The following is a 16,999-nucleotide window of genomic DNA, read 5'->3' as shown; positions in this document are numbered from 1 at the left end:
TGCAATTGGTTTTCATTTTTTATTACTTGTGGGTTTTGAGTCATTTCGCTTTTTATTCAACAGCTCTCCAGTTTGCATTTCCAGCAGTCTGGTTGCTAAGGTCCAAATTCCCCTAGCAACATGCACTGATTTGAATACGAGACTGTAATATGAATAGGAGAGGCCTGAATATTAAGATGAGTAATAAAAAGTAGCAATAACAATAAATATGTAGCTTTAAAGAGCATTTGTTTTTACATAGGGTCAGTGACAACCATTTGAAAACTGGAAAGTCAGATGAAAAAGGCACATAATTAAAAAAAACTATACAAAATAAACAATGACGACCAATTGAAAAGTTGCCGAGAATTAACCACGCTATAAAACACTAAAAATTAACTGAAAGGTGAACCACCCCTTTAAAGGTGACTCAATTGGTCTTACCCTCCATTTTCCTGCTGACAAACCAACATTACACTGAGGCAGATTTCCCTCATATAAACAAAGAATGTATTTAGGCAGACTCCTTTTAGGCATCAAGTCTAGCTCCATTATCCTGGTGTCACAAAACATTGTCCTTATGGAGATGTAACATTTCATTGAGACAGGCTCCATTTTCCCCAATACAAACCTACCCTACATTCAGCCAGGCTCCGTTTTTCCACCACATGCAACCCTAGTCATCCAGTATATCTATAGCCGAGTACCCTGCTCTCTCACAACCATGTATTATAAGGGATAATGTACCCCCTTCTGTAAATGATAAGGATATTAGAAGTCACTGAGGGGTTGTTCTGTGACCATATAAAGGCACAAGGCTGCAGGCTGAGTTATACAGGGAACTCTGAGTATCACTCATGTATTATAAGGGGTAATATACCCCCCTACTGTAAATTATGAGGATATTAGAAGTCACTGAGGGGTTCTGTGACCATATAAAGGCACAAGGCTGCAGGCTGAGTTATATGTTCACAGAACAACCCCTCAGTGACTTCTAATATCCTTATCATTCACAGCAGGGGTTATATTGTACTATACTGTATAATACATGTGATGCTTATAATAGGTGTCTATGGGAGAGTGTGCAATTTTTCCAGTTTTGTATTTTCCCCACTCCCTATAGCCGAGTCCCACCACAACATTACATTCTCTATGATTCATTCCTTTATCACTCAGCACAGACTATAGAACCTTAATAAGCTAGCAGGGACTGAGCCATGAATAGATGTCATTGGGACATGGACAGAAAAAAGTGGTTTGAAATGGGATATTTAAGGGATGGAAGCAGCAGTAACAGCACCTTAAATTTGCTAATATAATATACAGTGCTAGTGTAAGTATTAGTCATAGATCAACAGGAACAGTCCTCTAAACCTACTCATAGCCTGTACAGATAGATATTTTAAAACTTGGCAGCATAGGTATTCCCTTATACTAAGCACAATTCAGCAGGAACAGCCCCTAAGTTTGCTCATAGTCTGTACAGAGAGATCCCATAAAACTTTGGCAGCATATGTAGGTATTCCCTGTACTAAGCACAATTCAGCAGGAACAGTTCCATAAGTTTGCTCATAGTCTGTACAGAGAGATACTATAAAACTATGGCAGCATAGCTATGCTTCTCTGCTAATTGCAGGAACAGCAATATTTTAGGGGATTTGCGAGACTAAAATGTAGCCACATATCTAGTTTAGATAAATGTAAAATTAAGAACCTGCTTTGTTGCTCTTTGACTTACTGTGTTTGTGCCATTGTAAAAACAAAGGATAGTTTGCAGTGATATTCAAGCGGAATGTTTATTTTACAGCTTGTACTATCTGGTTATATCCGTGTGTGTGTGAATCACTGGCTCTTAATCTGTCAAAGGTAAAATAGTTCTGTCCTGCAATGTTTTTGTCTTGGCTCTCTTATCAATAATAAAAGCTTTTATAACTAAACTATGTACATTGCCTAGGAGAAATTTGAGAGATATAAAATGTATCGTAATGAGCAAAATATTTGGGACCTTACCTTGTAACCGTGGTTACAGTGCTCGAAAAATAAACATGTATTCATATATATTTTTCTTGCATGATATATGTTTATCTAATATGCTTATCATTTACAGTAGGGGGTACATTATCCCTTTTAATACATGAGTGATATTCAGAGTTCCCTGTATACCCCCTACTGTAAATGATAAGGATATTAGAAGTCACTGAGGGATTGTTCTGTGACCATATAAAGGCACAAGGCTGCAGGCTGAGTTATACAGGGAACTCTGAGTATCACTCATGTATTATAAGGGATAATGTACCCCCTACTGTAAATGATAAGGATATTAGAAGTCACTGAGGGGTTCTGTGACCATATAAAGGTACAAGGCTGCAGGCTGAGTTATACAGGGAACTCTGAGTATCACTCATGTATTATAAGGGATACTGTACCCCCTACTGTTAATGATAAGGATATAAGAAGTCACTGAGGGGTTCTGTGACCATATAAAGGCACAAGGCTGCAGGCTGAGTTATACAGGGAACTTTGAGTATCACTCGTATTATAAGGGATAATGTACCCCCTACTGTAAATGATAAGGATATTAGAAGTCACTGAGGGGTTGTTCTGTGACCATATAAAGGCACAAGGCTGCAGGCTGAGCTATACAGGGAACTCCGAGTATCACTCATGTAAGGATAATGTAAACCCTACTGTACATTAAAGCTATTATGCACAGAAGAGTGCTATAATGAGTATCAGTAGCACAATAAAAGTGCAGACAGCAGGCAATGGAACAGGCCTAGACAAGTTGCTGGTAGCAATCGAATGCATTGGATATATTTGTGTATATATATATATATATATATATATATTGTACCTACACTCTGCATGATGAATAATTTAGTGCCAGGTCTGGGTGCCAGATTTCGATTTAGAAGCCCTGAGAGAGGAGAACACTCATTCCTTTCCTGGAAGTTATCAGGCTACAATCTGCCCGCTCCTATCTCAGTATCAGAGTCCACAGAGAGGCAATAAGGCCCTTGTAAGACTTTGCCCTGAGCACATAAACCATATCAGTGAGTTTGCATTACGTGTCATTTGCTGCTCTTCAACCACTTAAAGTGGCGGTGCTGATATAAGCTTCCGTGACACCAGCCAATCGCTTGGATATCGACTGTGGCTCATGGTTATTTAGGGCGTTATCTGTGGGGCCGGCAGAGCTAAAGGCCATTGCTAGGAGGTGAAGACAACAGTTCCTGGTTGAGGTTTCTTTCTCTTTCACTGAACTGCAGTTCAGTGTGACTGTCTCCTCTCTATGATCACTGCAGGGAGAGAGCAGGTAAGCAGCACCCACCACTCACTACTCTACGACTGAAATAAATTAGGGTGGAGGGTCTTGTTCTGCAGTTGGCAGTGTGGGGAGCCGAACACCCTGATGACTCCGGCAACAACAGGGTCTACTGAGTGTGGAAGGAATGGGTAGAGAGAATCTAAATGATGTTGCTGAAACACAACTCCCAGCACCTTGGAGCGAAGCTAAGGGATGTCGTTTAACCATTTCATAGCGTGCACACAGTGTATATTTTATATCATTCTTTTATTATAAAGAAACTGACAACTAATTTGAAACTAACATGTCGGCAGCTGCTTCACCCTCACTCACAAACACGGGCGTGATTTTACTTTCACTTGTGCTAGGGAAGGGCCAATCCCTTTTGGAAAGGTTTAACCAGTCGGCTGCTGGATCAGAGCACTCTGCACTGATTGACCCATTACTCCAGCTACAGGGCGTTTCCAACTGAGCCCACAGCACGTCACCTGCCCTCTCCTACCCTTCATTTCTGATCGATCACCTTTTCAGGTGTGTCCCGGCTTCAGGGGAACAAGCAACGAAGGAGGCACTGGAACGTGTGGCCCCAGCAGCGCAGAGACTCTGCAGGAAGGTGCGGGGAGTTGAAGAGCCTGTAGTGTGTATCAGGTGTAACAGCAACTCCATGTGGACTTGTCCTTTTCCAGTGGAGATGCTGTTACTTTTGATGGACACTTACTAACCAGTGACAAGAGGAGGAATCAATGAGATGCAAAGTCTGCGCGACGTCTCTCTGTAAGTTTCTATTTCCCCAAAGGCCTGTGTATATTGTCTAGAGGTGCTGCCAGGGGTACCCAGGGCACAAATAAGCACTCACCCCAAATCTCACCCTAACTGGCCTTCAGGCTGGACCCCCTTAGCTCATAACAAGGTTACAGATAAATAGAAGCATTGGGGTAACAGTCACCCTGCTATAGTTCCAGGGGTACCCAGGGTACAAATAAATACTCACCCCGAATCTCCCCCTAACTGGCCTTCAGGCTGGGCCCCCTTAGCTCATAACAAGGTTACAGATATATAGAAACATTGGGGTAACAGTCACCCTGCTATAGTTCCAGGGGTACCCAGGGCACAAATAAGCACTCACCCCAAATCTACCCCTAACTGGCCTTCAGGCTGGGCCCCCTTAGCTCATAACAAGGTTACAGATAAATAGAAGCATTGGGGTAACAGTCACCCTGCTATAGTTCCAGGGGTACGCAGGGCACAAATAAGCACTCACCCCAAATCTCCCCCTAACTGGCCTTCAGACTGGGTCCCCTTAGCTCATAACAAGGTTACAGATATATATAGAAGCATTGGGGTAACAGTCACCCTGCTATAGTTCCAGGGGTACCCAGGGTACAAATAAGCATTCACCCCAAATCTCCCCCTAACTGGCCTTCAGACTGGGCCCCCTTAGCTCATAACAAGGTTACAGATATATAGAAACATTGGGGTAACAGTCACCCTGCTATAGTTCCAGGGGTACCCAGGGTACAAATAAGCACTCACCCCAAATCTCCCCCTAACTGACCTTCAGACTGGGCCCCCTTAGCTCATAACAAGGTTACAGATAAATAGAAGCATTGGGGTAACAGTCACCCTGCTATAGTTCCAGGGGTACCCAGGGCACAAATAAATACTCACCCCGAATCTCCCCCTAACTGGCCTTCAGGCTGGGCCCCCTTAGCTCATAACAAGGTTACAGATATATAGAAACATTGGGGTAACAGTCACCCTGCTATAGTTCCAGGGGTACCCAGGGCACAAATAAGCACTCACCCCAAATCTCCCCCTAACTGACCTTCAGGCTGGGCCCCCTTAGCTCATAACAAGGTTACAGATAAATAGAAGCATTGGGGTAACAGTCACCCTGCTATAGTTCCAGGGGTACGCAGGGCACAAATAAGCACTCACCCCAAATTTCCCCCTAACTGGCCTTCAGACTGGGTCCCCTTAGCTCATAACAAGGTTACAGATATATATAGAAGCATTGGGGTAACAGTCACCCTGCTATAGTTCCAGGGGTACCCAGGGTACAAATAAGCATTCACCCCAAATCTCCCCCTAACTGGCCTTCAGACTGGGCCCCCTTAGCTCATAACAAGGTTACAGATATATAGAAACATTGGGGTAACAGTCACCCTGCTATAGTTCCAGGGGTACCCAGGGTACAAATAAGCACTCACCCCAAATCTCCCCCTAACTGACCTTCAGACTGGGCCCCCTTAGCTCATAACAAGGTTACAGATATATAGAAACATTGGGGTAACAGTCACCCTGCTATAGTTCCATGGGGTAACATCATCCTCAGGGGCCAATGACCTAACTGGTAAACAGGAGGATGACCTATGAAATGACAGCCACTTCCACACCAAATATGTCTGTCATTTCTGTAGGCCAATATTCTGATTGCCTTGTTGACGGCATGGATATATCAGCATGAACATGAATGTGACTTTATACAGTGTGTCCATATTATGTCTCAGTATCCAATCTGCAGAGATTTATTATACATAAATATTCCTTATATTATGGAGGTTTCCTCTTCTTATTGTGCATAAATGTGAATAAATGTCCAGCAAATGCTGTGCTTACTCTATTCTGTGTAGTGACATGTATGTATCTTGAGAGAAGTGTGTGAGGGAGATGCCATACTGATGTCTACGACTCATTGTTAATTATATTGGTATCCACAGCTTGGAATAAAACGGAGCCCTATGGATCACACACACAAATTAAAGCCTCTACAGCTAAATATTCAGTTCAGGGTTCATATTCAGGGTGCCGACTCCATACATAATATTTGATGTCATGTCAGACTGACACAAGCACAACCAAAAGCCAAGGAGTAAGGGAATAATAATGGTGCCAAGGTCATGTTTTATTATAAAGATATTTCTTTAAAAAGGATATGTAGTGATCTGTTACTACAGGCTTGGGATCCGTTATCTGGAAACCCGTCATCCAGAGAGCTCTGAATTACAGGAAGGCCGTCTCCCATAGACTCCATTTTATTCAAATAATATTTTTTTTTTTAAAATGCCCTTTTTCTGTGTAATAATAAAACAGTCACTTGTACTTGATCCCAACTAAGATATAATTAATCCTTATTGGGAGCAAATTCGACCTCGACCAATCGCCATCTAAAACCTGCTGATTTGCTGTTTTAGCCTATGGGAGACCTCCTAGAACCTATTTGGATTCAATTGGTGGACTTTGAAAAATCAATGTTTTTTTTTTGGAAAATCTTCTTCTAATTGAATTCGACCGAATGCGCTATTACTTTGATTTGTGCAATTCGAATTTGATTGAAAACTGACCTATTCGGCCAAAAAAACCCTACAATTTAATTTCGATTGGTCTTTTTGAATTGGAATTTTGAAGTTTTTCAAATTCGAAATTCAACTCTTGATAAATCTGCCCCTTATAGAGTGGCTAATTCTAAGCAACTTTTCATTTGGCTGTCATTATTTAACTTTTATAGCTTTTAAATTATTTGCCTCCTTCACTCTTTCCAGTTTTCAAATGAGGGTCACCAACCCCATCTAAAAAACAAACTCTCTGTAAGGCTACACATGTATTGTTATTACTACATTGTATTACTCATCTTTCTATTCAGGCCTCTCCTAATCATATCCCAGTCTCTTATTCAAGCCAATGCATGGTTGCTAGGGGAATTTGGACCCTAGTAACCAGATTGCGGAAATTGCAAATTGGAAAGCTGCTGAATAAAAAGCTAAATAACTCAAAAAACACATATAATAAAAAATGAAAACCAATAGCAAATTGTCTCAGAATATCTCTCTCTACATCATAATTAGGGGCCAATTTACTTAGCTCGAGTGAAGGAATAGAATAAAAAAAAAACTTCGAATTTCGAATGTTTTTTTGGCTACTTCAACCTTCGACTTCGATTCCAACGATTCGAACTAAAAATCGTTCGAATATTCGACCATTCGATAGTCTAAGTACTGTCTCTTTTTTTTGGGCTACCTCGACCATCGAATGGGCTACTTCGACTCGAACTAAAAACCGATCGACTCGATAGTCGAAGTACTGTCTCTTTAAAAAAAAACTTCGACCCCCTACTTCACCACCTAAAACCTACAGAAGTGCAATGTTAGCCTATGGGGAAGGTCCCCATAGGCTTTGTAATGTTTTTTTCGTCGAAGAAAAATCGTTCGATCGATGGATTAAAATCCTTCGAATCGAACTATTTGCGGTAAATCTTTCGATTTCGATATTCGAAGTTGAAGGATTTACATTCGGCAGTCGAATATTGAGGGTTAATTAAACCTTGATATTCGACCCTATGTAAATCTGCCCCTTCAAGTTAACTCAAAGGTGAACAACCCCTTAAAGTCTCCTCCAAGCAACAATGATATAAACAGTGTCACCGACACACAAGAGATGACTAGATCCAAGATGGGGAGCTGCTGGGGACAACTTTGAAGGGCTGGATCATTACGGATATAGGGCTGCTGAACCCCTTGGCTTGTACAGTAAGTTCAGCATATACAATACAGCATTTCTATTCATATTATAATAAAGACCTTAGTTGTCCTTTAATATGGGAATTTGATTACATAACTTAAAACCCAGCCCATCTTAAAGCAAAGTATTAAGCTTTAAGGTCTAGTTACGTATCACATCATGCGCAGATTTTATTACACCCTCAATAAATGATCCAGGCAAAACTTTGTACCTCTTGTTTCTACACCCAATGAACTTTACCTGGAAGATATGAGTGTATTTATATATCTCACTTCTTTCTCATAGTGTTCCATCTATTCCCAGTCACAAAGGAAGCACACATGAACAGCTTTATACAGGTATGGGACCTGTTATCCAGAATGCTCCAGAATTCTGGATAATGGATCTTTCCGTAATTTGGATCTTCATACCTCAATTCTACTAGAAAATCTTGTAATCGCTAAATAAACCCAATAGGTTGGCTTTGCTTCCAATAAGGATTAATTATATCTTAGTTTAAAGGAAAACTATACCCTCAAAATGAATACTTAAGCAACAGATAGTTTATATCAAATTGAATGACATATTAAAGAATCTTACCAAACTGGAATATATATATTTACATAAATATTGCCCTTTTACATCTCTTGCCTTGAACCACCATTTTGTGACTCTATCTGTGCTGCCTCAGAGATCACCTGACCAGAAATACTACAACTCTAACTGCAACAGGAAGAAGTGAGGAAGCAAAAGGCAGAACTCTGTCTGTTAATTGGCTCATGTGACCTTACATGTGGTTTGTATGTGTGCACACTGGGGGTCATTTATCAACACTGGGCAAATTTGCCCATGGGCAGTTACCCATGGCAACCAATCAAATTGCTGCATTCATTGTTCTACTTGAAGTTGGCTTTAAAAAGCTTTTCACCGATTGGTTGCTATGGGTAACTGCCCATGGGCAAATTTGCCCAGTGTTGATAAATGAGCCCCACTGAATCTAACGATCTCTGGGGGCGGCCCTTATTTTTTAAAATGGCAATTTTCTATTTATGATTACCCAATGGCACATACTACTAAAAAAGTATATTATTATGAAAATGGTTCATTTACATGAAGCAGAGTTTTACTCATGAGCTGTTTTACTCAGTATCTTTTAATAGAGACCTACATTGTTTGGGGGGGTATAGTTTTCCTTTAACACGCTTTAACCAAATAAAAAATCTCTTAAACCTTTAGCCCCATTGCAACACCCACCCTGCTCTGATTTCATCCACACGGCTCCTTGTACATCGGGAGCGATACAATTACAGTAGAGAGGGATATCTCTCAACTGTACAGAAAGGGTGGAGTCGGCAAACTAATTATGGCTTCAATTAAATTTATTTCAATGAACCGAAATACCTTTCCCCAAACAGGATTAATAGACATTAGATTGAAACTGTTGGACACATTTCAGCGATATAATGCTGCACAGTGGCAAAGCTCAACTAACATAAATGTTGGACAAGGCAGGGAGTCTATAGGCCATACTTGGGTTGACTCGCATGGGTTTACTGGAGGCTCCTGAATTTGGCCACATTTCAGTAAGGTGGAGCTGTGGTCCCTCTCTGCCCACAGATGTATAAATGGTTAAAGGGATTCTGTCAAGATTTTTATGATGTAGTTTTAATTTCTAAATTAAACAGTTTACACTGCAAATAATTCACTCTACCATAGAAAATGTAATTCCTAATCCATTTTTTCTAGTTGTAATATTGGTGTGTAAGTGCATCTCAGGTCATTTTGCCTGGTCATGTGCTTTCAGAAAGAGCCAGCACTTTAGGATGGAACTGCTTTCTGGCAGGCTGTTGTTTCTCCTACTCAATGTAACTGAATGTGTTGCAGTGTAACCTGGATTTCACTATTAAGTACTGTTCTTAGATCTTCCAGGGAGCTGTTATCTTGTGTTAGGGAGCTGCAATCTGGTTACCTTCCCATTGCTCTGTTGTTAGGCTGCTGGGGGGAAAGGGAGGGGGTGATATCACTCCAACTTACAGTGCAGTAGTAAAGAGTGACTGTTTATCAGAGCATAAGTCACATAACTAGGGGCACCTGAGAAACTGAGAATATGTCTAGCCCCATGTCAGATTTCAAAATTAAATATAAAAAAATCAGTTTGCTCTTTTGAAAAAGGGATTTCAGTGCAGAAGTCTGCTGGAGCCGCACTATTAACTGATTAATTTTTTGAAAAAAAAAAAAAACATGTTATCCAATGACAGTATCCCTTAAAACAGTAAGAGAAGAATCAGGAACTATTTTTGGCATGTAGGGGTGTGTAGCTTCTCCTTAGCTATATCAGCTTCTGGGGAACTGAGAATTTTGGTTCGTCAACAGCAGCTTGCTCATCATTGGTCCAGATAGATGATTTTGGGCTGGAATACAACCAACTGTGTCTTTATAGCCAAAGCCTGCCCATGGATTCCATAAGCTGTATGTAAGGTAGGGATGCACTGAATCCAGGATTCGGGCAAGATTCAGATTCGGCCAAATTCTTCTGCCAGGCCGAACCAAATTTGCGTATTCAAAATTGGGGGCGAGGAGGGACATTGCGTGACTTTTTGTCACAAAACAAGGAAGCAAATTTTTTTCCCCCTCTTCCCACCTCTAATTTGCATATATGCAAATTAGTATTCGGATTCGGTATTCGCCCGAATCTTTTGCAAAGGATTCGGCCGAATCCAAAATACTGGATTTGGTGCATCCCTAATATAAAGCAGGCTATATGGTTACACACGGACAGCACAGCCTGACTTACTTACTTAATACCATTCTAATGCTACAGGGCACATAGGCAGACAGTGACCACCACAAAGCAACCAAAATCCTGTGCAAGGCCACCAGCAACTCCAACAAGATGAACTAGCCGCTGGGGAGATGATCCCTCTGTAAAGTCAGCAGCAACTTCATGAAATATTGGTGCACCACCACCCACTTTCACATCACTCCTCACAAAAGCACATTCATTATCCATAATGTATGACCCTTCTACTGTAACGTTAGATTAGATCCATTAGATGTGACTATGAAGCTTTTCATTCATCCAGGTCATGGTATATCTAGTGTAGGTAAATCTATCTAGTTTTTAGATTTACCTATACTAGATATATCCATTAGATGTGTTCCCTCCAACCCCACAGTTTGACCTCCTGATGCTTGAGTGAGTCCATGGCAAATGGCCTCTATAACGGGCCCTAAATCTGGTCTGGCTATCTATCAGAGACAAGCGTTATATATCCCCCATATATGACAACTATATCATACATTTGTAACCCCATTCTGCACTTGCCCTTAACTTGAGGGCAGTTATGTTCTGCACAGCAGTAAAGCAAGCCCATTACCCACAGGCTTAATTGACACCAGAAAATCAGTAGCTGCTGCTAGCTACTGCCTAAAATGGGTATAATAGTTTCAAAACTGCCTCATATTCCTTTATTTCTTTTTTTTCTATTCTCCTTGTTCTGTTCTGGAAAACCTTGCTATTGGCCAGCTGGTGCAGGCATGGGATCTGCTATCCAGAATGCATCCAGAATCAGGGGTCTTTTCATAATTTAGACCTCCATTAAGTCTACTAAAAAATCATTTGAAAATAAATAAACCCAATAGGATTGTATTCCCTTCTATAAGGATTTTATTATATCTTAGTTAGGATCGAGTAGAAGTGTTTTATTGTTACAACGAAAAAAGGAAATCCTTAAAAAAAATCTTAATTATTTGATTAAATGAAGTCTACGGGAGATGGCTTTCCCATAATTCAGAAGTTTCTGGATAAAGGGTTTCCGGATAAAGGATAGGCCCTCAAGCCTATACTGTGACCATAGATCTCATGGTTACATAACTATATTGATATTTAATACTTTCAGCTCACTGATCTGTTTATTAATGGCATGTCTAATGTTTCTTTCTGTAATTTCTGTTTTTGGAAGTTAAATAAAAATAGTTTATATAAAATAAAACTGCGCACAGGCAACCACGTTATTTCTCTCCAGCTACCTGTATCAGCTACTAATTCTCCTGGGTGATACAGGCCTCAAACTCTAGAGAGAACAGTAAAATCGGCGCGGCCAGGAAAGTCTTCCAGATGCCTGCATGAACATGTAATTCACATGGCAGCTCAGAGGCTTCGATTCAGTAGAGTAATTACAAGCATAATAAGTACTATTTGTCGAATAGGCACAGAGCATGCAACCCACTGGGGAGGTACAGAGCAAAGATGGCAATTAACATTGAAGAAACGAGCAGTTATTTCATGGGAGGGCTGCATGCAATGTGCTGTAATGTACTGAGCTATGCAAGGCTACAGCCAATCAGTGTAGCACAGATGACAATAATACAATGAATAAAACTTTCAGCCTCGCAATACTAACATTTTCACTTCTGAACTACAACAATCACAAGATCCTGTCTGGCGCTTTACAGTTAAATCTGCACAATAGGTTCTGAACATTAATCTGTGAGATATATATATATATATATATATATATATATATATATAAAATATTACGATACTGTCGGGTACAGAATCAAGACCACACACTAAGAGAAATTCCCTTTTGGGGCTTACCGGTTAATGAGGGGCTCTCCTGTCTCCTTATGGTAAAACACAGGTATGGGGACACCCCAGCTTCTCTGCCGAGATATGCACCAGTAGGTGCGGCGATCCAGCATTTCCAGCATTCTGCCAGCTGCTGAAGCAGGAACAAACTTCACTTTCTTTAACACGTCCTGGAAAATGTAACCAGAAATTAAACTGAATTCTGAAAATATTAAATCTGCTTAAAGGAGAAGGAAAGCTACCAATATTAGCGGTCTCTGTTTGTTTAGGATAGCAGCTGCTATATTAGCTTGGTGTGACATCACTTCCTGCCTGAGTCCCTCCCTGCTCACTCATAGCTCTGGGCTCAGATTACAGCAGGGAGAAGAACAAACTGAGCATGCTCAAGCCCTAGCCCTGGAGGTTTAAGCTGAAAACAGGAAGTCTGATACAGAAGTCCATGTGTACTCAATAGAAGGAAAGAAATGATGCGTTTCTTTTGACAGAGGACTCAGAGCAGCATTACTTTGAGGGTTTACTGGTGTATTTATATAGACCTTTCTGATAAAGCTTACTTAGTTTTAGCCTTTCCTTCTCCTTGAAAGGGGTTGTTCACCTTTCAAAACGTTTTTCAGTTCAGTTGGTTTCAGTTAGTTCACCAGAAATAAATTACTTTCTCTTTTCTATATGTGAACATTTTTCTAATATTCAAGCTGCTATGGGGGGGGGGATCCCCAATCTTTTGAACCCGTCAGGAACATTCAGAAGAAAAAGTAGTTGGGGAGCAACACAAGCATGAAAAATGTTCTTGGGGTGCCAAATAAGTGCTGTGATTGGCCATTTGGTAGCCCCTATGTTGATTGTCAACCTACATTGAGACTCTGTTTGGCAGTGCACCTGGTTTTTATACAACCAAAACTTGACTGGAATTCAAAAATAAGCTCCTGCTTTGAGGCCACTGGGAGCAACATGTTGCTCACGAGCCATTGGTTAGGAATCACTAAACTGTTCTAAATGGATACATTTAGTTGATACATTTCTTATCTTTGTCCCTGCTGACCAGAATCCCTGAGTTTCATTAAAGGAACAGTTTAGTGTGAAAATAAAAATTGGGTAAATAGATAGGCTGTGCAAAATAAAAAATGTTTCTAATATAGTTGGTTAGCCAAAAATGTAATGTATAAAGGCTGGAGTGAACAGATGTCTAATAAAACAGCCAGAATCCAACTTCCTGCTTTTCAGCTCTCTAAATCTGAGTTAGTCAGCGACTTGAAGGGGGGCCACATGGTACATTTTTGTTCAGTGAGTTTGCAATTGATCCTCAGCATTCAGCTCAGATTCAAAACCAACAGATATGACCCATGTGCCCCCCCTCAAGTCACTGATTGGTTACTGCCTGGTAACCAGGGTAACCAGTCAGTGTAAACCAAGAGAGCTGAAAAGCAGAAAGTAGTGTCTGACAGACATGTTATACATCAAATCACTCCAGCCTTTATACATTACATTTTTGCCTTACTAACTATATTAGAAACATTTTTTATTTTGAACAGCCGATCTATTTACCCAGTTTTTATTTTTACACTGAACAATTCCTTTAAGGGCTAGGCCACATGGGAAGATTCAGGGAGATTGGTCGCTAGCGGGTGCGAGATACCAGCAAGCCATTCAGGGAGATTAGTCGCCTCAAAGACGCGGCGATTAGTAGCCAGGCGACCAATCTCCCTGAATCTTCCCGTGTGGCCCTAGCCTAAAAGCAGCTGTTACAATTGATATAATAGTTGCTAATATTTCAGAGATGCCATAGATCAACTAAATGTTGCAAAATTGTTACAGTTCAGAATCTGCACCTGAATTACTGAGCTGCAAGACTCAAACACCAAAACCTAAAAGGGGAGCTTCACACAAACTTAACTTGAGCTTTTTGAAAAGTAAACATAATATCAAGCAACTTTGCAATATGCATCCATTAAAAAACAATGGGTCGAACAGTTCCCTAAGCCGAGCCCCCTACACTCCTGCTGATCTGATCTGACTACTTTGCTGAGCTGACTGACTACTGTTACTTTGTATCACCAGCCATCTGTCCTCAGCCTGCATCCTCCAAACCCCACAATTCCCTGCACATGTGATTTCAATAAGGAAAGGAACATCACAGTGCAATGCATTGTGGGTTATGTAGTCCCTGCATGCTGTCTGTAAACTGTGGAGTAGTTGTTACAATTAGTAACATCAGTCCCTCCTTCCCTGCCAGGATTTCAAATGACGCAGAAAGAGAAGAACTGTTAAACAGCTGGATGAAAATGGCATTTATTCATACTTTTTGTAGAAACAGGTAACTGTGATGGGGATATTAGGGGTGTCTGTGTTATGTGGGCCACTTTATCAAATTTTGGTTTGGAAGCCGGAGTTCCCCTTTAAACTTACTTCGATTTTGGAAAAATGGTAAAAAATAAAAAATGGAAAGCAGTTGAATAAAAATCTTTATTTCTGGAGAACAATCTGAAAACAACTGAGCTGAAAAAGTGATTGGAAGGTGAACAACTCCTTTAAAGATGCCCTTTTAAAACACAATTTTAAGCAAGAATTACTCAGTTTTTTAAGAACAATTTGTCCATTGGTTCACTGGAATCTACAGATTAGATATTGGACAGTGTATTAGTTTCCACTTAAAAACCAAAGATGCAGATAAATAAGTCTCTGTTAGGGATGCACCGAATCCACTATTTTGGATTCGGCCGAACCCCCGAATCCTTCACTAAAGATTAGGCCGAATACCGAACCAAATCAAAATTTGCATATGCAAATTAGGGGTGGGACTGGAAAAACATGTTTTACTTCCTTGTTTTGTGACAAAAAGTCACGCGATTTCCCTTCCCGCCCCTAATTTGCATATGCAAATTAGCATTCAGTTCGGCTGGGCAGAAGGATTCGGCCGAATCCAAATCCTGGCCGTTTCCAGAACCAAATCCTGGATTCGGTGCATCCCTACTCTCTGCACATACCCACCCCTGGAAATGTATTTTAATGGATTCTCTAAACAGCTATCCTGGTCCCCAGACTCAGCAACATCTTGCAAATACAATCTGAGGCCAGATTTGTACTGCAAATATATTGCTCAGGTTTTCATTCAAACACTTTTCTTTTCATCTTCACGTCTGTCACATATATCACTGCTTGGGTATGTGACCTTATAAACCAGGCATCAGTATATTTTCCCGGAGAAAAAATGTTGGCTGACTAAGAGCACAAAGAATTACAAATGATGACCAATTCTACATTATCTTACAATGCCATTGTCTACATTTATTTGCCATATAGAAATATTTTACCTGGGCCTTGTCCTTAATGTTTGCCGTATTGACAAACCACTGTTTGCTGGCACGGATTATCACGGGTTTCTTTGTTCTCCAGTCATAGGGGTAACTGTGTACGAAACTCTCCTCCTTTAGAAGAGACTTTCTGGCAAGTAGCATCTGTATGACTGAGACAGCAGATGACAATGAGAATTCATTTCGTACGATATTATCGGCGCGTCTATGGCCACCTTAAAATTAATACTGTCATGGGAAAAAAATGTTTTTTTTCAAAACGCATCAGTTAATAGTGCTGCTCCAGCAGACTTCTGCACTGAAATCCGTTTCTCAAAAGAACTAACATTCATTTTGAAATCTGACATGGGGCTAGACATATTGCCAGTTTCCCAGGAGCCCCCAGTCATGTGACTTGTGCTCTGATAAACTTCAGTCACTCTTGTCTGTTGTACTGCAAGTTCAACAGGTAACCAGATAGCAGCTCCCTGTGGATAAACAATTGCAGCAGCACTCCGATGTTTGAAAAAACTTTTTATTTGTGCAAGTGGCTTGATAAAGGGCTGGAATAGTCCGAAACGTTGCCGTTGTTGCACAAATAAAAAGTTTTTTCAAACATCGGAGTGCTGCTGCAATTGTTTATCCATGTGTAGAAAACCTGTGCAGAGAGGAGTTCAGCGTGCACCCGAGGCTGCAAACAGTGAGTTGTGTGAGTGTGGCACTTTATCTCTGACTTTGTACATATAGCAGCTCCCTAACACAAGATAACAGCTGCCTGGTAGACACAAGAACAGCACTCAATAGTAAAATCCAGGTTCCAATGCAACACTTTCAGTTACATTGAGTAGGAGAAACAACAGCCTGCCAGAAAGCAGTTCCATCCTAAAGTGCTGGCTATTTCTGAAAGCACATGACCAGGCAAAATGACCCGAGATGCACCTACACACCAATATGACAACTAAAAAATACACTTGCTGGTTCAGGAATTAAATATTACATTGTAGAGTGAAATATTTGCAGTGTAAACAGTGTAATTCAGAAATAGAAATCATGACAGAATCCCTTTAAGGGCCCTGACATGCAGAGTGCTTCATCCTCCAGCAGGAAATATCCTCTCCTGCGGGTGATGAAGTGCCCGTCAGTACCTGCCCCATCACATTAGTTTGCTGCATGTAAAATACATTACATGGGGTGATCCTTGGTTATCACCTGATAATATGTAAGGAGGTATTATTGAGCAATGTCATGTGTCAGGGCCCTAATACAAAGTTTTTACTCCAACACTATTAATAACAATTACATATTATTAATATAAATATACATTATAAAACCTAAAAA

The 16,999-nt window shown here is 40.6% G+C and overlaps 1 protein-coding gene across 1 annotated transcript in view; it reads right to left on the bottom strand.

The window, feature by feature from the left end:
• iars2.L (isoleucyl-tRNA synthetase 2, mitochondrial L homeolog) overlaps positions 1 to 16,999 on the bottom strand; it is a 53,198-nt gene that overhangs the window by 17,581 nt on the left and 18,618 nt on the right. Inside the window, exons 11-12 of the mRNA XM_018262616.2 lie at positions 15,683 to 15,834; positions 12,384 to 12,544 (exon numbers count right to left, since the gene is read on the bottom strand). Coding sequence (XP_018118105.1) covers positions 12,384 to 12,544; positions 15,683 to 15,834 — 313 coding nt within the window. The remainder of the gene's footprint in view (positions 1 to 12,383; positions 12,545 to 15,682; positions 15,835 to 16,999) is intronic.

Source organism: Xenopus laevis, chromosome 5L, assembly GCF_017654675.1.
Source record: "Xenopus laevis strain J_2021 chromosome 5L, Xenopus_laevis_v10.1, whole genome shotgun sequence".
NCBI lineage: Eukaryota > Metazoa > Chordata > Amphibia > Anura > Pipidae > Xenopus > Xenopus laevis.
Note: the sequence above shows the minus strand (reverse complement) of the source record. Positions and strands in the feature narration are given on the sequence as shown.